General features: G+C 44.7%; 1 protein-coding gene across 6 annotated transcripts in view; it reads left to right on the forward strand.

The window, feature by feature from the left end:
• POLG (DNA polymerase gamma, catalytic subunit) overlaps nt 1-24,263 on the forward strand; it is a 575,771-nt gene that overhangs the window by 104,438 nt on the left and 447,070 nt on the right. For all 6 annotated transcript variants that reach the window (XM_078683205.1, XM_078683206.1, XM_078683203.1 and 3 more), the window contains exon 3: nt 10,779-10,974. In XM_078683205.1, coding sequence (XP_078539331.1) covers nt 10,779-10,974 — 196 coding nt within the window. The remainder of the gene's footprint in view (nt 1-10,778; nt 10,975-24,263) is intronic.

Genomic DNA, 24,263 nt, shown 5'->3' on the forward strand with positions numbered 1-24,263 from the left:
ATCCACTTTTTTGTGTAGCCCCGCGATGTTCCAAGAGAGCAGTTGAATCACCTTCCGGTTTATTACAGGGGTGGCTGATATATCTCCCATGTTCTTAGTCCTCCCACATTGGCCAGGGGCTGCACTGTCTACACTACATCTTATTTGGTCCCTAGGGGTGAAATTCACATAATTTCCTATCACTTCCCCTCCTGAAAAACCTTGACCGCTACTCTTTTGGGGTATGGGTCTCTCCAACACCGAGCGTCAATCGACATGCTCCAACACGCTATACCTGTTACTCTGTGGAAAGTGGGACAATGGAGGATAGTACGGTCGAAACACCTCCCATGGTGGTATGCTATGTCCAAATTTTGGTGGCACGGTACTCATGCACTCCCCTGGGAAAACACTTTTTGTTTTACCAAGTCTCCGATGATGAGTTGGGTAAAAGAATGATAAGTGCAGAGGGACAATTTGCGTGGGTACCCAGGATGGCGACCTGCTACAAATGTATTCTACTGCCCTAGAGCTCCTAAAATTGATCACTATGCAGTTTCCCGCGATAGTTTTGGTCCCTGTCCCTATCCAGTCCACCCTTCTTACACCCAGTATTTCGCCCGAGACATTGGGAGGGATGGGCCTATTTAGATTAAGCCATTGAATACACTTATTTTTTTTTGTTCTATATAGGGTAGTTTCTATCGCACCATGGGCGGGTGGGAGGAGATAGCATGGGGTGAAAGAAATGACCACTTCATAGAGAAAAGTATACTTTGGACCAGATATATCGACACATGTTGTGATTGGAAGTTCTTAACAGGTCTCAACAGGTGGGTCAATCATGAGATCACTACTGCGCTTGTACGGCCTGGTGATATCATAGTACCACCATTACTTTCAATACAACAGGCATACAACTCTCCCCTCCCTCCCCCTGGCCCCACACCAGTCCCATCATGGGTCATTGCCCTTAAATTTGAGCCAGGGACCCATACCTTCTACCATTTTTTAAATCACCTCTTCTGTCCCTTGACACCATTCAAGTTCGGACTCCCATTCCACAATAATTGGGTGGGTATTTGCGCCCCAAGTTCTCGCTATGTTGTGCTTGGCCATTCTATCCGCTGTCGTTATCCAAATTTTAAAACATCAATTTCTTGGACATAACAATTTACATCGAGAATCGACAGATAGAAACCACCCTACTGGGTTCGAGTTTCCATACTAAATCACTACTTAGGAGTATCCCATATGGTGTATTTTGATCGATGAAAACGAATTGTTCAAATGAACAGGATCTGCAACAAAGATGGGTTTAGTAAAAAGATAATTTCTGGAACGAGGCTAACAGAAATAGCACATTTAAAAGGAGTTCCAGTGATTCAAAGGTAAAACAAGATTGGAAATCTTTGTAACTTCCAAAGCTAACAGTGAGGAGTCAAAAGATGACCAAATACGATAGATATTAACATATAGCAAATAATCAGATGTTGTTAGACAAATATTTCAAAGGTACCGTATCCTTATATAAAAAGATCCAGATATTGGCATAATTGTAGACAACAAAAAAAATATATCTTCCAGAAAAGTGCCTTCACTCAAGTACAAGCTAGTTAGATGCCATTTCACCAATGGAAGAACACACAGCTAGCTGGACGATTCACTAATAGGTTTTACAATGTGCAAATCATGTAAGACTTGCAAAAATGAGATAGCATGAAGAAATTCAAAGATAAAGATGACAAAAGAATAAAAAATAATACGAAGATCATCTGTGAGTCACAATACGTCATATATATTCTGAAATGCAAATGCATGTTAAAATATGATGGCAGCATGGATTGCCCGCTAAGAAAAATAATTATAGAACATATAAGAGCTGTACAAAGTAAAGATTCACCATATGCAATGGTAAAACATTATATCAATAATCATCAAGAAGGTTGGGAAACCATGATGTACTATACCATCAATATGTTTACCAAACATGAAAAAGGCAATGATACATGGATTTTGGACGGTTAGTATCAAAATACATCATACGCATAATGACAAGACAGATGTATGGCCTGAACAATGATAACGAGCTGCACGTGCAGACTCAGGTTTCAATTTCCACAAATCAAGTGGATGATGGAGGCCGAGGAAAGGATAAGGAATGCAAATGAGCGTAGAATGGCCCACGTGACCAAAAGAATGAAGAAGAAAGCATATCTAACTACTTTCCTGGTGAAGTGTGTATTGATTGACAACAAAATAATTAAGCCACTCAGGCATGAATGAGAGAATGGACTGACTAATAGAAATAATTTGGGGAACGTGAATAACATAGGAAGCAATGATTCACATACTTATTAAGCTACTTTCGCGGGAATGAGAGAACTGTTTGAATAATCATTTTGGGAACATGAAAAACATGGAATGGGTATTGTGTTGTAAAAAGACGAACGAAAACACCCAACGAGAAAAATATCACAGACAAATGAAGGCTACAGAATAGATGCAGGGACAGTTGCCTATTGAGTCAGCTGTAATAACTGGACTTTTACATAGTGGTGTTTGGAAGTGGGTTAATGTGTTTAATATTGGTCATGTGTAAATGAGCGGAAACGACCAACGTTAGGCTGATGTGGCTTGCTTAAACTGGGGTTCCCCTCCACTCCATTTCCCCTGTCCATATTCCAGAAGTCAGCAGGACGTCACACACTCCCTCCTTGCCCTAATCCAGTTCCCCTTGTGCAGCACTGTGTTCCTAAATATTCACCAGCTTGTTTACAGCACACCCCCCACGGCTGTTACTTGCTAGCATTTCCCAAACGTTTGATGCTTCGACCGGCTTCAAAGGCCAAGAGACTATGAAGGCGTTTAGTGTGCTCGTGCCCCTTCCCTGTAACCACGAGATGGTATTCTGCCACGTAGAAAGCTGAGGTGTCGCACACTCTTTCAGCAGCTAGCCTTAAGGTCTAAAGTCCTATTTTCTAGATCCCAGCGGTTGATCCTATGCTTTTACCTGGGCAAAGTCTTGGTCATTTTTTCCCTACTTCTCATCTACTGCCCATCGGACCTCACTGCAACTTCTCATTATTGTTCTAGCCCAAACGCCCCCTTTCAAGAAAGCAATAGCTTTGAAAACTCCTGAGGCGGAAGCCGGGAGACCGCCGAATATTTTTTAAAAACTGTCACTGTTGTTTATTTCTGTGTCACCACGCTAAAAAAACTGCATTTTAAGAAGCGCACTCACCCGGCAAGCATTCAGCAGCGGGCTAGAGTCACGCTTAAACAGCGACCCCTTCGCTGCAACGATCAAAGCCAGGAAAGCACTTTCCCGCCGCCATTCACGGCGAGGAAGCAAGGCCACGCCTACCTGAGGCCACGCCCACCCCCCTCAGTATAAATACGCGACTGGCAGCGTCAAACAAACAGAACCTTTGAAAACTCCTGAGGCGGAAGCCGGGAGACCGCCGAATATTTTTTAAAAACTGTCACTGTTGTTTATTTCTGTGTCACCACGCTAAAAAAAAACCTGCATTTTAAGAAGCGCACTCACCCGGCAAGCATTCAGCAGCGGGCTAGAGTTACGCTTAAACAGCGACCCCTTCGCTGCAACGATCAAAGCCAGGAAAGCACTTTCCCGCCGCCATTCACGGCGAGGAAGCAAGGCCACGCCTACCTGAGGCCACGCCCACCCCCCTCAGTATAAATACGCGACTGGCAGCGTCAAACAAACAGAACCTTTGAAAACTCCTGAGGCGGAAGCCGGGAGACCGCCGAATATTTTTTAAAAACTGTCACTGTTGTTTATTTCTGTGTCACCACGCTAAAAAAACTGCATTTTAAGAAGCGCACTCACCCGGCAAGCATTCAGCAGCGGGCTAGAGTCACGCTTAAACAGCGACCCCTTCGCTGCAACGATCAAAGCCAGGAAAGCACTTTCCCGCCGCCATTCACGGCGAGGAAGCAAGGCCACGCCTACCTGAGGCCACGCCCACCGGCCCCTTCTCTGCCCCATAAAAATGTGCAATCACCGGACGCGCAGCGGACGGGCGCAGCGGGCGCGCCGTCAGCGCGCCGAAGGCGCGCCAAAGGCAAGCCCGTCTGGGCCCGTCCGGACCCAGACGGCCCTTGGCCCCGCTACTCTGCCAGGTGACCCTCAGGTTCGAGTGATGTATACAGCAGATACATTATGCGCCCTACGTCCTAAAAACATCCTGGCCTGCTACCACACGTTCGCCGCAGGTAAGGCCTTCTTGATCTGCCCACACTGCAATCCGATTCCCCCCCCTAAATCTACCACACCCGCTTTGAAATCAGGACTTCTCAACTGTCGTTCCCTCCCTAAACATGCCACCGAAGTAAATCTCTTAATTCAGAATCAGGATCTTGACTTGCTGTTCTTAACGGAAACATGGCTATCTGACAACACCGACCCGGACGTCGTCACAGCCCTCCCCACAGGCTACCTCTGTCAAGCTTTAAACAGACCTAAAGGGAGAGGAGGCGGGGTAGCCATAATTCATAGGGAACAATTCATCTGTAGGATGATTAACGCTGATATCAAGGACTGTGAGTGCGGCCAGTTTTCCATCCAAATCTCTCCAGCCCTCACCCTGGTAGGGCTTCTGACTTATCGTCCCCCTGGGGCTCCAGGCAATTTTATCAATTCCATATTTGAATCTATTTCCCAACTAGCTTCTTCCACTTCCAACTTCCTTATATTAGGTGATCTGAATCTCCACTTTCTAGACCCCATGGATCGAGTAGCCTCGGACATTAGACACGACCTTACATCTTTAAAGGTACGTCTAGTGAACAACGAGCCCACCCATGAGAAGGGCCATCTATTGGACCCTATCTTCACCAATATAGCAACGGTGACCACTAACTTACCTGTGACCCTTCCATGGACAGACCATTTCCTGGTCCCTTTTTCCTGGGAAATTCCCACACCTATTCCCCTAATCCCTAAAACCCAGGTTACCGACCGCCAATGGCACAAACTGTCACCTGAGAATTGGGCTCTCTCTCTTGAAGATTCCACTCCCGAGCTCTCCTCTGACTCTAATACGGCTGACAAACAATTCAGTGACTGGATCACTTCATCTCTCGACACTATACTTCCAAAAATCACCACCTTTAAACAGCCTAAAAGGATATCCCCCGCTTTATGGTACACTCCAGAGCTTAAAGCCCTACGCCAAGAGTGCAAAAAAACCGAACGCTCATGGAGACGCGATAAATCAGGAACCAATAAAAACATCTACTCTATTTCTCTTCTAACTTACAAAACCGCTATTCGCAAAACCAAAAGCGTGTTTTTTCAGGAGAGAATAGAGAAAGCGGGATGCTCCGGGAAGGAAGCATACGCTATCCTTAAAGAGCTCTCAAAACCCCCAGAACAAAGACGGGGACCTCCTTCCGACCCCAAAGCCGACCAGGAGAAATGCCAACAATTGGCTAATTTCTTCCAGGACAAAATCCGACTAATCCTGGACTCAATTCCTCCCTCGAGCCCGAGGGAAGAAATTGCTCTCCCATGTTCGACATCTTCCACTGGTCTGTCCACGTGGGGCCAGGTCACGATAGACGAAGTACGGATGACGCTCAACTCCATGAAGAGCGGTTCCCCTAGAGATCCTGCTCCTCTTCGGATCCTTAAGGAGGTAGCCCCTTCTATCATCCCCTCCCTCACTCATCTGATTAATACCTCACTCCAACAAGGAGTTGTGCCCTCAAGCTGGAAGAAGGCGGTGGTAAAAGCCTTACTGAAGAAACCTGCCCTTGACCCTGAGAACCTGGCGAATTACAGGCCCATTTCCTTACTCCCAGGAGTTAGTAAGATCGCGGAAAAACTAGTCAACAGGAAACTCTCGCAGTTTCTAGAGGCCAATAACAAACTAAAAAATTCCCAGACGGGCTTCCGACCAGGGCAGGGCACGGACATCGCCCTCCTGGCGGCGGTAGAGGAAGCCAGAACGCTATTGGACGGGGGAGGATCAGTGGCAGTGATCCTCCTCGACCTTAGCGCTGCGTTCGATACCGTTGACCACCAACTCCTCATCGAAAGATTGGCAAGAGTTGGAGTGGAAGGTACAGCCTTATCCTGGCTTTCATCCTTCTTGGCACAACGATCCTATCAGATCTGGGAGAAGAACGCCCGTTCCTCCGAAATGTCCCTCCAATGTGGTGTGCCTCAGGGCTCCTCCCTGAGCCCCACATTATTTAATATCTACATGTCCACATTGGAGGAGGTTATCACCCCTTTCGGAGTGAGTGTCGTCAGCTATGCTGACGACACACAATTAGTGGTGTCTTTGTCCCATCCCAAACAACAGAAAGCTGATCTTTTCAACTGCCTTACGCAGGTCCATCATTGGATGAATAGATCAGCCCTAAAGCTAAATGGGACAAAAACTGAGGTCCTTTTACTTGGCCCAAAAGGAACCTCACTCCCCCTGGACATGTGGCCAACCTGTCTAGGTCCTCCCCCAGACCCAAAGACAGAGGTGAAAAGCCTGGGTGTATGGATAGATTCTGAACTCTCATTCACTTCGCAAGCAAAGAAGGTCGTAGGGACCTGCTTTGGTCTCTTAAAGTCCTTGAGGAAAGTCCTGCCCCTTCTTCTTCCTAAATCGCAAAAGTTACTAGTCCAAGGTCTCATAATATCAAGACTAGATTACAGTAACGTGATTTATCTGGGCGCTCCGGAAGCAACTCTGAATAAACTGCAGAGAATTCAGAACACTGCTGCCCGGATTATCACAAACACCCCGGCCAGATCATCGGCCAAACCCGCTCTCAAACTCCTTCATTGGCTCCCCATAAGGGAGAGAGTCAAATTTAAAGCCTTGTGTCTTGTGCACAAAACTTTGCACAACCAAGGCCCCCCAGTCCTCAGCAATTTTATCACCCCTTACATAGCCACTAGATCCCTCCGTTCCAACGCAGATAATCTCATCAATACCCCAAGATTTAGGAAAGTCCGTTCAGGAGGAAGACGCTTCTCGGTACAAGCGGCCCGTCTCTGGAATTCTCTTCCTCGTGACCTACGTCTTGAACCACAATATCTGCGCTTCAGGAAGCTGCTAAAGACACATCTTTTTCCCTAACTCCTATGCCTTCCTCTTCGAGCTCAGCTCCCGGACCTCAGATTTACTGTTTTAGGGTTCTCTAGCGCTGGGATACCTCCGGGTGACTATGCGCTTTATAAAAATAAATAATAATAATAATAATAATAATAATAATAATAGCTGGGGAAACCAGGTATTTGCTGGGGGAAAGAAACATTCTCTGCAGTCCAGTTGGATTGTGGCAGGAGAAGGGCGATTATCGCGATAATCAAAGCCATTTATGAGAGAGCGTTATGCGATCGGGCAAGTTCCTGGGGGCCACTACACCAACTACCAGCTTGTAGACAAATCAGCAAGGGCGATGTAAAAATAAAAACAAGATTTATAACACAAACCCCCCAAAGATGAGTTGCTGAGTGAGGGAGTGTCAATTTCACTTTGATCTGAGAAGGAACCAGTAGCGCTTCACCTGCTTCCCCAAAAATGTTTATGGTCTTCTTCAAGCCTCTCATGAATACCGGGAGAGCCTCTGCCTTCGCTGTAATCCTTGGCTAGCCCACTAGTTGCTAACAAACGAGCCATCAAGCAAGACAGACTTTCCATCATCTCGTGCTAGAGGGCCCCAGCTGCTAATAGGAGGCCACTCACAGTGCAATCCATAGTGCATTCATCTGGTCCCCATGCCACGCTTCCTATAAATGCTAGCAGATCTGAGGTTCCTCGTCACAGTAAACTGCAGTTACTTGAGGAAGGAGGCGATTCTGTAGATGGGGTAACGTTTGTGAGCAACCACTCGCTGCTGCATCATAATAACAAAAAACACTGGAAATGGCGATACTGATGATCCTTTTGAATAGATTAGCACAGCGCATGAACACTCATCAATGTCAGCTGGAACTAGTCAATAGTTTTTATTTTAGAAAAATGATTTCATTTCTATTGTTTTCTTTTTTTTAAATCCCACTTCAATCAATATGTACAATATTACAAAAACACTTTTCGAACCCTCTTCATTATAGGGTTTGATACCTTGGTCCAAGAAAGTGACAACGTTGGTATAGGACCAGGGAAGTGGTGTGTGAGTTGAGTGACTGTGGTGTGCAACTAGTACTTAAGAGCTATGGTCGTGTTTTTGTAATATTGTACATATTGATTGAAGTGTGATTTATAAAAAAGAAAACAATAGAAATGAAATAATTTTTCTAAAATAAAAACTATTGACTAGTTCTGGCTGACATTGGTGAGTGTTCATGCACTGTGCTAATCTATTTGAAACACCACCAGTTTTGGTGGACGTAGCCATCAATGAGCCAAATGAGTCGCTCCAGTTACAGGAGATGGAGTTGATTCTCCTCAGCCCCTTTGGACCGCCTGAATTGAGCCTGAGCAGGACTAGCAAGAGAGGGACAATGGGGGATTACAATCACAAACTTACTCCCATAAAGTTATCCCTCGCTAAATCGTATCCACCATCTGAGCAAATATCTCAAGCCAATCCGGAGCCAGTCCTCGTTAATCAATTTAAAGGACACTTTTGGGAATCATCTTCCGTTCCACTTGAGCGAACGCAACACTGGTATGATAGTGTTGTTGTGGAAGCTGAAACCAAGCCCCAAAGAGCAGTACACGTCATACCGGCAGTAGAAAGTAAAAGGGACGTATTCAACCTAGATATGTGACTGGGGGTGAGTGCCTGAAAAGTTTCAGAACTCCGTCCATTATCTCTATGTGTTTTCTTTGTTCGGCCTAAGTTGGCAGGGTCTGCTCAGACGTGGGTCCCTTGCTCACTTTGCCACTTGATTTAAGCTGGCCTGGCTGATGAGGGGTGTTACCCCAAAGCCGGTCCCAGGATGCTTGTTTGCGGTCCAGGGCAGACCTGGCTTGGCAGTTCGAGCTAGACTGTTCCCATGATGCACAGGGTCAGGACTGATTTGCATATATAGCTGGGTCTGAACAGGGGTGTCGAAGAGATGCTAAAGAACGATGATTGATTCTACCCAGATCTGTGACTGGGGGCGAGTGTCTGAAAAGTTTCAGCGCTATGTCCATCATCTCCTTGTGTTTACATTGTTCGGACATAGACCTAAAAAAACATTGTAATTAGCAAGCTACAGTTAGGCTAGTTAGCGTAGCAATCATGTGAACCTTAACTCAAACACAATATGCAATGAAATGAGTATGACCTCATGACCAACGTTTGACCTCATGACCAACCCCATGATGTACAGGGTCGAAGGCCGTGCTCTGCGTGGGGTTGGCTTTATGTATGGTAATAAAATATTACTTTGCTACGTTAAAAAAAGTACTAGAGATTCACTGACAAAACCAATTCTCATTTGGGGGTTGGGTACAGGACCTTGTACATGGCAGACAGCCGTGTGTGTCAGGGACTTGGCTGCCCACAGTGGTTGAGCGCAGGGCCTGTCCTATGGGCAAATCCCAGGCTTTGCATGGCCTTCAGCAAACCCCAAGCCGTGCACGTCCTTTGCCTGTGCTTGGCAGGGTGTTGCCGCAGGCCAGGCCCTGGGGCCAACCCCTCGCTTAGCATGGGTTGTGTGCTGGGCCTGGCGCGCAAACTTTGGCCGTGCGTGGCTTTTGGAGGCTGTAACTTATGGTAATAAAAAATTACTTTACATTAACAACAACAAAAATAGAAATTCCTTGAAAATCAAAGGTTAAAGTGATGTTAGAATTAGGAATTGTGATTAGATCTTACTTTTCATAAAAAAAACTTAGCAATTCACTGAAAAACCAAAGGTTTGGCAGGCACTGGGGCTCAAGAGATACTGCTGCTACTCATTCTTATAAAGCACCATCATAGACGCAATGAATATCCTACAGCCTGTCCCCATACACCAGTACTACAGTAGGGCCAACATTACGCACTGCACCCCATCACCTGCCAAGCTTCTTAGCATTGTCCACGTCCGCCGGTGCACATGCTTTCCCAGTGCATTATTGTGACCTACTCACTTCCCTGCCGCTGTCCCAGTGTGCAGGAACTGCTGCCCTGCATGCCCACTGCACACTGTGAATAAAGCGCAAGCTCATCAATATGGGTCCAGTTGTGGGTTCTGGTGCAGAAGCTGTTGCTATTGAGAAGCGTGGCTCAGTGGTTAGAGCCGGCAGACCCGGAAGCTGAGATCGGCCGTGGACCAGGGTTCGATTCCCCGCCTCGGCGGGTCTCGGGCTCAAAATTCCACGGACTCGACAATTCTCGCTCCGGTGCCTACTCGACTCACGGGGTCACACTCTGCAACTCTGGGCAATAGCTTGCTTAATCTCCACTACGGCCCCTCGCGGCGGGATGCCTGGCTTTCACCTTGTGGATACCCTGCCGGGGTATCTCACAGGGGAATACCAGGACGGGTTCCCTAAGCAAGCGCCTTGAGACCCCTGGGTGATTCGTGCGCTATATAAATCGAAATACATTTACATTTACATATTGAGAACAATGTGGCCTGCTGGTTCATAGCTATAGTCTGGTCTCACCCAGGCATCATGAAGTGAACACCTTCACCCTCTCCCGTCAGCATCCATTGAATAGCTTAATCTCCTGAATTGGCAAGGCCAATAGTTCTTGCTATATTGTACTGATGTGTGCTAACACAGGCATGCCCAGATGTTTGCACTTTTTTTTATTACCTTTAGCCGGAAGTATTGGCTTTGTGAATAATTGAATTTTTAGTTGTTTAATGACTTCTTTCGATTTTCGTGCATCTATTTCAGGTACTCTTGGTGTAGTAAGAGACTCATAGAAGATCGATTCTCTTGGTCCAGCCAGTTGTCTGTTTCTGACCTAATTCCGCTGGAAACTGCAATGAACACCAACTATGCCGCCAAGCACGACTGGACAGAGCGATTGGTAGTGGGACACAACGTCAGCTTTGATAGAGCGCACATTAAAGAGCAATACCTGCTTAAAGTAAGTAGGTTTATGCAGCTTATTGTTTTCAGCGATGTCCTGTTTACTTTGTTGCAAACTGCGTGTTCTTCCAGAATGACTCAACACTGGTATGCCCTAGCAGGCCGAACCAACGGGATATTTATTATTTTAAGTGGTCGAGTTTTCAATGTGGACTGTCCCTCCTCTGCTAATTGCTAATGTGTTTTAGTCCAGTAAATGCATTCTTACTGAAGCTGTGTGGTTTTAAATGAGGTATGGTCTTAGTTCCTGACAAGTGAATAGGAGTTGCTCAAATTGGAAAAAGATTGACCACAGAGCATCGTTTCGCAAACTGATCTGTTTTGTAGTGTTCACTTTGTTTTTTAAATTTTTTATGTTATGTATTTTTTTTTACATTTTCCTTTTATTACCGAGGGATCTACATAACCTCGCTTTAAAGAAGAAATGCAAATATGTAACGGTCCAATAAAGGATGGAGATTCAGAAGACGCTGTTAAGGAATTGAACATGAATAAACCCCGGGGGCCCCTTGGAAAGACTTTGAAATGTTACATGGTAGTTCAGCGAAGACAATCCGGTGCTAGTCAGACCGCTGAACACTACTAAATTTGAGAGCAGTGAATCGGTTTTATACAGGAATCTGCCGTCACAGTTATTCTTGTTAAATCCGACAGCAGTCAATACCTGTGCGCTTTCTGTACATCTATCTCATTGATATATGTAGGTGCAAAGACATTCAAACGAACCCTGACTGATAGACTCGAGAAAATAAATACTCCATGTTTTGACCTATACAGAGCAGTAGAAAGGTATCTTGGGAAGACTTGATTGATTCCTATGAGGGGACTGGCATGCCTAATAATCAAGGGTGATAGTAAAATTGATTCTGCTTTCCTTAGGCGAGGCGAATGTATTACACCAAGTTGGCTCGTCTTTTCTTTGTAAACCCGACAGTTTAGGCCAATTTTTAGAGCCCCGGGTAACTTGACAGCGAAGGGTGTCCACCTTGCGCGAGTGGCCAGCAGGGATGTTTGATTTCCTTTGCTTGCATTATCTCTGAAGCACCTTGCAAAAAGAATATATAGAAATAGAGTCGTTCGTGTCAAGAATTTTCCTGCTGGTGGATGACATCCTCGTCACAGTGACGGAAGTGCCCGATGGCTACTTCGACCTCGGATTCCGCACCGGAGTCTCCCCAGGATCCAGGAACAAATGCAATACTTCCCGTGAGCCAGTAGGTGGAGGCATCGGCCTCCATCACTACTTCGCTCTAGGAGTCAAATATTGGCACCACCAGTGCCTGCAAAGGCTGTTCCTTTTTCCGCGTCAGTCAGCATGGATCTTGAGCTCCTTTCCTGCTGTTCTCAGTATTTTCGATCACGCCTTTTAAAAGATAGGTGGCAAGTTTTCACATTGAGCCAACCAGAGTTTGTTTTTCCCCCCGCTGGTTACACAGTGACATACATGATCTGTACTGTTTGTAATACACTCTGAACCCTCACTGGAATCCCCCACACAGGAGGCAACACCAATACCCCACTCTTCTTCAGCTTTCTGCGTGGACATATTACCCCAACACCATTCTCTTAAAGTGAAATCGCTCCTGCTAATTTGCAAAAACCCCTCACACCCTACATGATTTTACACCTCTTCTGACCACTGCATCTGAACTCTTTGCAGAACCATGGACAAAGTATCACAGTGGCGTAGCTAGCCCTTAGACTGCCCAGGGGTGGTCCCTGCATTTGCCGCCCCCTCGTTGGCCCAGAGAGCAGGGGCTTGGGAAAGATTGTGACCCCGAAAAGGCATGTAAGAACTGGGGGAGGCACCCGCCCTGTAAAGTAAATAATTTTACGTGAAGACTTGAAGAAGTAGATGAAGCGGTAAAGGCATTTAAACAAGAAGGTTTATTCTTCAGAATCAAACAGCATTACACGGGAGCACAGCTGTCCTGATAGAAGTCCAGCAACTGCTGAATACCAGATTCAGCAGTTGGAGTTTCTAGAAAGAACAGAGATCATGAGCGATGCTCCTTTGAAGGTAAACATTCCTGAAGGTGCGCACGCGGTGGAATACTGACACAAAGCATAAGAGCAATGAACACAAAAGAAGAATAACACTTTGTAAAACATTAAAACAAAAACAGCTCGTTACATCATCTTCCTTTTTTACAAAAGAAGAGTAATCTGTGGAAAATAAAAGAAAGGTTAAGACAAATACTTACATTTTGCAGGAAAAGAACAATTCCAAGAATTTCTACTTAAACCCGAAACTGAGGGTGTTGGAGAAATTGGAATGGTTTGAGGAATGGAAACAAGTTGTGTACAATGAGAGGAGTTGTCAGAGGGTGTTTGAGGAGTGAAAACAGGTTGGGTGCAATGAGAGGGGTTGTCAGAGGGTGATCCCAGAAGAAAATGTGAGCATGAGAGGTTGTCAAGGGAATGTTTAGACAAGAGAATTCTGTTGGCTTGCTCAGGAGAAAGTTTCACTAAAGCTCTCGTTTTCCACCATCCCTTTTTATCCAAGAAGAGAGATTCTTTGGAAGTCTTTAAAATTTGAGTGGGTTAAGAACATTTGGAATCAACCTACTTGACTCTATTTGGATTCTTGATCATAACCCAATCCCCAATCTCAAAGGTGTGTAAAACAGGAGTGAAGCAAGAATCACAATGTTTTTGCTGTAGTTTCTGTTGTGTAAGAACATTTGTTTTAATGACTAGTTTGTCATAACAGGCTAAACATGAATTATTATTTTTAACAAGACTTTTGATACATGAGGGACAAATGTTCCCGTTGGGATTGCTTTTCTTAAGTAGTCTGAAGGGTGATATGCCAGTAGTGGAATGTGGAGTGACTAGAAAGGACCATATTTTCTTTCTAAGGAAAGACTCAACATCTGACTTGCATGAAATGGCAGACTGTATGCCCTCTTTGATAAATCTGTTCATCCTTTCAATGAGACCATTTAAAGAGGGAGAGTAAAGTGCAACCCTGAGAATGTTAACCCCTTTGACGCTCATGACGAGCTCAGCTCGTCATGAGGTACGCCTCTCGTACGCTCATGACGAGCTGAGCTCGTCATGAACCGCGGGTTTTTAAAAAAGTCAGCGCACAGCGGAAAAACCCGCAGCGCGCATGGTGTTAATGTCATGTGCCTTCAAAAAATCTTGCATCAAGGAGGAACAAAAATGTGAAGCATTGTCAGTGACAATATCTTTGGGTGACCCCTCAGATAGAAAAACTCTGCTTAGAAAGTTAATGACTGAAAGCGAGTTGGGAGTTTCACAAAAATCAAAATCTACCCACTTGGAGTGATAATCAGTGAGGGCAATGATGTAGTGTTTGTTATGTGGTAATAGATCGAAAGGGCCGGCAAAATCAACGGCAAGTTTAGACCAGGCTTCTTCGAGTAATGGAACACTGTGTAAGGGTAGTTGTGTGCCATCTCTATCCGAAGCTGGCCACCAAAAGTGCTCCTTTAGTTTTAATGCTTGAGAGTGGAGTCATCAGAATAAGCTTTGACCCAGTCTGATTGTGAAAGTGTGAAGGGAGATAGAAATAGGTCCTCAATAGAGGCAACAACACACTCTGTCATCAAATTTTGGATCAGATGAATTAACTTTTAAAGGTAATCTAGAAAGACAATCTGCCCTTAAATTATGTCCTCCAGAAATATGTTGTATGGTGAAATTGTATTCATTTAGTCTTGAAAGTATTCGAAAAAGTCTTGCTGACGCTTTGCCAGTGCCGTTGCCGTTAAGTAAATGTAATAGGGGTTTGTGGGCACTTAGGAGTATAAAACGAGAAACCCAGATAAAAGTCTTAACTTTTCAACTGCCCAAGAGCAGGCAAGGGCTTCCCTTTCAATAGTGCTGTTATTTGTCTCAGCACTATTGAGGGATCTAGAGGCAAAACCAATGGAGAAGTGTGGCTCACTGGTTAGAGGAGGCAGACCTGGAAGCAGAGGTCAGCCTGGGACCAGGGTTCAATTCCCGGCTCGGCGGGGTCTTGAGTCCTAAAATGTCCATGGACTCGACAATTCTCGCTCCGGTGCATACTCGATTCACGAGCTCACACTCTGCGACTCTGGGCAATAGCTTGCTTAATCTCCGCAACGGCCCCTCGTGGCGGGATGCCTGGCTTTCACCTTGCGGATACCCTGCCGGGGTTATCTCACAGGGGAATACCAGGACGGGTTCCCTAAGCAAGCGCTTAGAAACCGCTTGGTGATTTGCGCTATATAAATTCCTGTACATTATGTTCTATGGCACCAATCCACTGACAAAGAACCGTACCTAAACCATGTTGACTGGCATCAACTGAAATTGAACATTTTAAACCAGGAGTAAAAGAGGAAAATGCAGGTGCTTCAGTTATAACTTTTTTTTACAAGATTGAATGCATAGTCATGGCTTGAGCTTGATAAAATGTTCATAATTCTTGATTTTACTTACTAAATCATTAAAAACCTCCGGGAATTCTGAAGTGATGTTGTTGACCAGTTGAATCTACATTTTCAGACACTAAGGAATTAGAGACATCATTGATTTGGACAAGACAATCTGAACCAGGGACAAGCTTGAGTCCCATTTTTGCGAGATCCTGCCAACCAATGATGCTCTTTCCTTTGATGGCCACGTAAACCTTGGCATTAATACATTTCCCTAAACATGAAACATAACTTACAAAATAACTCAACATGTCTATATCTTTGCCACCATAAGCTTTTGGGATGATGTCTTGTGGATGTGCATGAACAGGAGAAGAAGACCAATGAGTGTTGAAAAGCACATCAGAGATAATGGTTACAGGTGCACCAGAGTCTGCCGTCATGTTGAAAGATATATTATCAATTTTAACTTCACATATGAGATCTTTTGCACGATTGAAGTTTCTTCAGAAGGATATAGGAGATCAAGGTGTTTCTGAATAATTGTATTCCTATCACAAATTGAACAGCTATAGCACTCTTACCTTCTGTTCAATATAAGCATCCATCCTAGGGAATCAGTAGGTATAGCTATAATCTCTGCTAAAATAGCCCTCATGAGCAAATCGGCTATTTTACATCTAAAATCTTCATTTAGAAGAATAATTTCTTCATATATATTGAGTTCATGTCTAACTTCCCAGAAGTCCCTTAGAACTTCCTCTAATTCACTGTATTTTGGCCAACCTTTTCTAACGCATTTCTTTATAGGTTTTAGGACAGAATATTTTCCCATGCCTTATTTACCACTCATTTTCGAAATTGCAGGTGTGTTGATTACCAGAACAGGACAATCTAGGGTTTTTATCAAATTCAGTATTTTCCAATGTTGATCTGGAAAGGAAAACAGAAGTAAGAATTTCTGGGCACATATTCTATTTTGAAATAGAAGCCTACCAAACCTAAGGCCCATTTGTAATCTGAGGTGTATGGAGTGGTGCTCCTTAAGTAGTGAATGTGAATATAAGAGGTTTATGGTCTGTATTTAAAGCGAAAGGTCATCCCTTACCATTGGCCATGGTGGCTACACCTTCTGGTGCTAGCCATTCTAAACTTTCAGTGGGTTGGATTACACCCAGTTCTGTTAGTTTGTTCAACTCTTCTTCTAAGGGTTTCCTCATGCGATACATGATAGGACTTGGTTTGTGTACATCAGATTTTGCACCTTGTTTTACTTTGATTTTTTGTTTGTAATTACCCACTTTATCTAAAAGTAACCCTGGAAACCCCCTCACAAGTAATTTTGCCACTTAAAGGTATTTCAATTAAATGGACTTGTTCTTTGTTATTGGGGTACAGGGTAAATAATGCCTAATTCCTTTTGATGTTGTCACCCTAACAAATTCGACCCTCTTGACACCAAGTATACTTTACTAAAGGTTGAGCGATCTTTAAAAGTAATACATGCCCTCTCAACACCTTTTAATGGGATAGGGTCTCTATTCTAGCCACTAGGAGAAATGGTAGGTGCTTGTAGCTTTCTTTTCATGACCATACATTTTCTGAAATTCAATATGTTAAGTAAAATAAATGGAGATCATGAATCTGCATACATAGATGCTGCATTACCATCTAAAAACACTTTGCAATGGGGGAATTTGTTTTATTGCTAGTATCTGTATAATCGAGTTAGAAGGCTATCTTTATTTTCTTAAAGAGATCGCCATCTGAAGAATTGACATATTTGGCCTCTTCATTTCTGCATACTTGTGAAAAAGCACCTATTTTATTGTATTTCATACAAAACAACCCCTTAGTTTCACACTTTGTGCTCTAAGCAAGATATTTGTTGCTACCATAACTTACGTTTTTTAGATTATTTATCTCTGGAATTAACTTTGACTTACAGTTAGATTCATTTTTATTTTGCATACGTCTAGCTCCTGTTTTCCTATCTTTTCAAAACGTTTTCAACAGTAGAATTCAATTCTTTATTGCACCGGGCTGTATGTTCAATAGATGGTCAATAGATTTAGCAATTTCTAAGGCATCTTGTAAGGAAGGATTCTTAGACAATGGCTTCTCTTGGATTTTTGGATTGTTCGTGCATCTCACCGGTCCATGTAATAGGTGCACTTAAGGCACCATTTACAAAAGATTTAGGGCCAGATATAGGTAAAGTACATTTACCGTTTCTAAAATACCGAATTTCACCGATTCGGTATTTTAGAATCGGTAAATGCTATGTAGAAAAAAAATCGGTAAAAATTACCAAATCGGTACGATTCGGTATTTACCGATTCGGTAATTGCCATTCCTATCCCTAGTAAAATGGGGGACACATTCAAGGGTGCCAGGGTGTCACTTTGACACCCTCTTGCACCACTGAATCGTGCTTGTGTGCAGATGTGCACATGGAACAGTTGAAAATGCACTGATTTGCATTTTCAAAGGTATTCCTTATTTACCACCAACTTATAGTTGGTGGTAAATAACGAATCCTAAAATGGCAAAAGCACTCATTTGAGTGCTCCCTACATTGCAAATTCGGTAATTTACCAATTCGGTATTTTAAGAAATTTGCAATTTAGGCCACCTACATCCCAAATGCCCAGTGCCGGTTGGTAACGGCTGAAATTCGGTAATTTCGGCCGTTACAGACCGGTATTGGGCCACCTACATCTGGCCCTTAGAGAGAAGGTAAATATCACAAATGTAGGCCAAATAGACAGTGCCAATGAGCAGCACGTTTCAAAGGGGAAGCACATGTACTTTACTACGGTTTAGCAGTGGTGCAGTGTAAAGAGCCTTGGAGCCAGTAAAGAACAGGTCAAGCAAAATCTGGAGTGATCATGCAGAAAAGGGGAAATTGCTACTGTTGATTCAGAAGAGGTTCATGCAAATGTGGTATCCATGGCATTGTTGTCCAACACCCAGATATGAAACAGTGAATTAAGTTTCGGTCAGTACCTTTTACACCTACTCTTCTCAAAATACAAGTTGAATTTATGTTTAACTAGCTTACCCGTCGCGCGTTGCTGCGATCTCCGAAGAAAGGCAATTCAAGGAAAGTCGTCATGATAACATTCAATTTACATTGTGTCATTTTTATTGAAACTTATTCATTTTAATATGGAAAACATTTCAAAGTGTCATTTTAATTCTATTTATTTATTCAAGTGCTTGTGGATACACGATTTTTTGTTTTTCCGTCTGGTGCGAACATCAGTATTCGAAAGATTTAAAAAAAAAATTTATGACAGAAACCTTCGCGGAAGTGTACTCAACAACTTCCTAAAGTTTCCTGGCGATCGGATGAATGGTGTTTTAATTCTATTTATTTATTCGAGTGCTTGTGGATACACGATTTTTTGTGTTTCCGTCTTGTGCATACATCAGTATTCGAAAGATTATGAGGGCCCTGGGGGCTTATATTTAAAAAAAAATTATGGCATAAACCTTCGCGGGAGTGTACTCAACAACTTCTCAAAGTTTCATGGCAATCGGATGAATGGTGTTTTAATTCTTTTTATTTATTTGAGTGCTTGTGGATACACAATTTGTTTTTTTCCTGTCTGGTGCGTACATCAGTATTCAAAAGATTATTAGGGCCCTGGGGGGCCGATATTTAAACAATTATTATGCCAGAAACCTTTGCGGGAGTGTACTCAACAACTTCCCAAAGCTTCATGCCGATCGAATGAATGGTGTAGTAATGCATATGCCAGAAACCTTCGCGGGAGTGTACTCAACAACTTCCCAAAGTTTCATGGTGATCGGATGAATGGTGTAGTAACGCATAAAGGACAAACAGACAGACAGCCATAAATTCGTTTTTTTTTTTTTTAAATTTTTCATTATTATTCAAAGCAAACATAGGGCATACCAAAAAAAGAAAAGAAAAACTCAGTGTACATACATAGAGAGCGGTAAATATAGGATCCAGATACAAAAACACATGATAAGAAGCAGTACATTTATGGCACCCCATACCCCTCAGCAATCCCTCCCCCATTCCATCTTACTCAGAGTCACTTTCACTGTCTAGCGTCGGAGGGTCACACAAATATCCTCTGTATTCATTCCATGCACCCCAAAGCCTAACCCATTTCCGTGGACATTTTCGATTCAAATACACTGTCCGTTCAGCCAACATTGCAAAGTCAAGGTCAGAGCACCAACCCTTGACTGCCGGTACCTCTGGGGATCCCCAAAATCTAGCTATGTTTCTTTTTGCATACATTATGCCTAACGTCATCCAGTCCTGTGTGGAGTGAGTGAGATCATTGGGTTCCCAAATGTTTAATAGGCAACACCATGGGTCCGGAACTATTGAGCCCTTAACTACCTGTGACATAGTCCTCATAACCTTAGCCCAGTAGTCGGCAATGGGAGGGCAGTCCCAGATAGTGTGAAAGAACGTCCCTTCCTCTCCGCACCCTCGTAAACAGTATTCATGTGTGGCTCTCCCAATCGCGTGCAGGGTGACCCTAGTGTAATATACCCGGTGTAATATTTCTAATTGTACAAGTCTAAGTCTGGATGGTATAGCAACCTCCCGGGGGGAGGAAAGTGCAGTCTGCCAATCTAACTCATCAAACTCTCCCACCTCCTTAGTCCAGTTGTCCTTTAGTTTCAAAGTTGAGTCCGGTAGGTTATTAATGAGTTTACGATAAACGAATGAGGTCGCCTTTTTGGGCATGTGCTCTGTGAGGAGCCTATCTTCTAATGGGGTAGAGTCAGGGACCTCATCACCAGGCTGGATAAGTGATCCCAAGGCATGATGAATTTGCAGATATCTAAACCTTTCTGTGGGCGCCAGGTCATGTTCCATGAGTTGTTCAAATGTTAAGATGGCACCTCGTTTCCAGAGGTCTCCCACCGTGGAAATACCGATCAGATCCCATGCCCGGAAGCCCTTACTGTTGCACAAGCGGCCCAGTTGGCGCAACGACCAAAGTGGCGTCATCTGCGTAAGGACATCTTTACATTTAAGGCGGGCCTGGGCCTCATACCATAGTTTAACTGTGTGGGCCGTAGGGCCAAGCAATGCCGAGGCGCCTCTTTTATCATAGAGTGCAGCTAACACTCTACCGCTACCTAGGTCGTACCTATCTGCTTTAAACGCTGGCTCAGTCTGGGGCACGTGCAACGATTGGTTTATGATCTTCAACTGAGCCGCCCAGTAGTATAGCTGGATATCAGGGAGAGCAACTCCGCCGTCATACCAGCCCCTAACAAATTTGTGTCGGGAGATGCGTGCCGGTTTGTCTCCCCAGAGGAGACCTGAGACCATTGCGTCTATTGACCTGAAATATTTTGGAGAAACAGAGAATGGGGTATTCTCGAGGATATAAAGCAGCCGAGGCAATGTCTTCATTTTATATAAAGCCGCTTTTCCCAGGAGGGTCAAGGGCAAGGTATGCCAGTATTGTACATCAGTACAAAAACGCTCAAGAGGGGGCTCCAAATTACGGCGAAAAAAGGCCTCTTGATTAGGCGTCACCCAGATCCCCAAATATTTAAAGGGCTCTTCAGTGATTATTAACGGGCAATCTGCCGGGAGTTTCGGTGGGGGGCTCTTGAAGACAAATAAAACAGACTTGGACCAGTTTATAGTATACCCCGAGACCCGCCCAAAAATTTCACAAATGTTAAGGAGAACTATGATCAAGCATCTGAGCAGGGTCAAATATAAAAGGATATCATCCGCATATAGTGATATACGGTCCTCCCATGTCGCAGTCCAGCTGAGTCCCTTAATCATGGGGTCCCACCGGATCCATGCTGCCAGCGGCTCTAAAATCAAAGCAAAGAGCAAGGGTGATAAAGGGCACCCTTGACGTGTGCCGCGACCGAGCGGAAAGTTTCTAGAAATATGACCGTTAGCCACAACCTGTGCCAACGGTTTAGTATAAAGCAATTGCACCCATGCACAAAATTTGGGTCCAACGCCAAGATGCCGGAGGACCGCAAATAAATAAGGCCATTCAACCATGTCGAATGCCATTCGGGCATCCAGGGATACAATAACCGCAGGCTCTGGGAGACTTGATATCTGCGCCATCACCGCGTGGACCCGTCGCAAATTAAGAGCAGTGTTTCTATTTGGCATGAATCCAGATTGATCTGGGTGAACTAAATTTTCAAAATGCGGAGTTAGCCGGTTTATCAATCATTTTAGCCAAAATCTTGGCTTCCGCGTTGAGTAAGGAAATCGGACGATATGACGTACACTCGTCAGGTTTCGGTATTGCAACGATTGTGGCTATTCGTTGATCCTGTGGCAGTTCTCCCCTACTCAGACTATCTAAAAACATCGCTAAGAGGTGTGGGACTGTTAGCTCAGATACGCGCTTATATAATTCAATAGGGATCCCGTTGTGTCCCATAGCCTTACCTGATTGCAGGGACTGAACCGCTGCAATGACTTCGTCCTTCGTAAAGTCGGATTCTAAAAGTAAGGCCTCGTCCTCTGATAGGGACGGCATTTTTATGTCTCTAATGTAGGTTTGTGCCTCTTCCGCCGTGAAGTGCGAATTTGAGGTGTAGACTTGTTCATAATAGTCAGCTCAGGTGTCAACAATGTCCCCTGGGGTGGTGACTACTCTGCCCGTCGGGGTGTGGAGTTGTGCTATCGTCCTCTGGGCCCTCTCCTTCTGATACAGCCATGCCAAAAGTTTCCCTGCCTTATCCCCTACTTCATAAATAGTGTGGTGCGTGTGTGGAGCAGCAGTCTAAGTTGTTCCCATTGGTGTTCAGTAAGCTTGCGTTGTTTGAGGCGCAGCTGCTGTGCTATCTCTACCGTGGGGTCAGTTTCGTGCCGCGATTGTAGCACGGCCAGTTTGGCCTAAATCGCATCTAAGTCACTTCTCGCGGCCCGCCTGTGACCCGTTATCAAGGCTATAGCATGCCCTCTCAGCACGGTCTTATAGGCTTCCCACAGAATACCCGGTGAGTGTACGGAGTTTTCATTTTCTTGGAAGTAGTGCTTCGTGACTGCAATAAGTTCCTTTCGAATTTTGGGGATCTGTAAATAGCTGGGGAAGATTGGAAAAATTAGTTTCCGAGCTTTGACGTGGGAGGTATATGTCATAGAGACTGGTGAGTGATCGGAGATGCCCCGTGGTCTTATCTCTGTCTCAGTCAAATGAGGAAGGCTATCTGCGGAAAGGAAAAATAGTCAATACGGGAGAGGCTATTGTGAACTCCCGAGTGGAAAGTGTACCCATGGTCACCAGGATGTTTGTATCTCCACCCGTCCGTAAGGCCAAGTGCATCCAAGAATCCAGTCAGCCGGGACTTCCCCGTCCCCAGCGTCCTGCATGGATGACGGTCCAGCGCATTAAAGTCGCCTCCTATAATGAGCTCCCCCTCTGGCAAGTTCAATAAAAATGCTCTAAGGGCGGGATGTGCCACCGAATGAAGGGCTGGTGGAATGTATACTGACACTATATTAAATCTCCTCCCCTCCCATTGACATGAGATAGCAGCAAATTGCCCCTGCGTGTCCCTCCAGACCCGTTGGACAATTAGTGGCAATCGTTTGCGAACCAGTATGCCAACACCCCTGGAGCCCATTGAGAACTCTGAATGCACCATCATTGTGTCGCCCCAACAGTCCATAGCTTTACATGCCGGGCCCACCAGATGTGTTTCTTGGAGCAGTGCTACGGCAGGTGCCGAGCGGCGTATATATTGTAACACCAATCCTCGTTTAATTTTATCCCCCAGCCCATACACATTCCAGGTAAGGAAAGTCATAGGAGACACCGGGGCCAACAGGGGGACGCTAACATCTGCAGCGTTGCACATTGTATCCCTTTCTTCCATCAGAATTAAAACAGCGTTGTAAACCAGTCTCGTCAGTATGCACCTCATCAATCACAACAGTGAAATACAGCCCAAAACTTAAACTTGGAACAAAACTCGAAAACCCTTCCCATATCCTCGCCACTATTTTCATGGTCTTTACATTTTCGTAACAAACAAGATCTCCGTCCCTCCACCCCCTAAGAACTCTCCCCTCACTCCTCCCCACCCCCCTCCCTGCTCCCCTGCCTAAAAACAAAAACCAGCATATCTCGTTACATTCACTACCAAAGCTATCCTTCAAATCAGTAGCTAAAGAACTTTCACAGTGAACCATAGTTGGACAATCGCAACAATCCCCCCTCAAACCCCTTATCTCCCCCCTAAGCTCCCCCTCCACACTCCACCCTGCTCCCCTGCCCGTGGATTTAGAACTACCCACACCCAAACATGGCAGAGTGCCTCTCACCCCCCCAAAAAATGCTAGAAACGCTAAGGGAACTGGCCCGCCCATCCACGGATGTCTCATACTTTCAATAAAAACCCACAGCCGCCGGGAATGCAGTATATAAGGTTAGGCAATAGCATGTCATATCCTTATAATCAACAGATAAATCACATCATACACCCAGAGCGTATCAGAAAACACATGCTACTGATAATCAGTAAAGTTACAAGCCCACCATCCCCACAATACCACTACTTACGCCTTTGTACAGTGGCAGGTCCCACAGCAAAACATCGAGCTGTATTATTCCTGCTCGTCCAATCTGCTCGACTCCATTGCAGCATCCGTGTCCGTCGCCTCCATTCGGGTATCGTCCTTCATCCCAGATCTGTCAGGGCGAATTCGTCGCCGGCTCCCCACTGTAGTCCAGCCCTCCATCCAGTCCCATACTGCATCCGGCGAGTCAAAAAACCATGATTTACCATCCGATTCCACTCTCAATTTTGCCGAGAAGAACATGCGTATTTAACTTCCCTATCTCTCAGCTCCTTTTTTACCGCATACATTCGTTTTTATATATATATAGATCACTGGTAACTGTTTGTTGGGGCATGGATG

Source organism: Lissotriton helveticus, chromosome 3_1 (genome assembly GCF_964261635.1).
Source record: "Lissotriton helveticus chromosome 3_1, aLisHel1.1, whole genome shotgun sequence".
Taxonomy (NCBI): domain Eukaryota; kingdom Metazoa; phylum Chordata; class Amphibia; order Caudata; family Salamandridae; genus Lissotriton; species Lissotriton helveticus.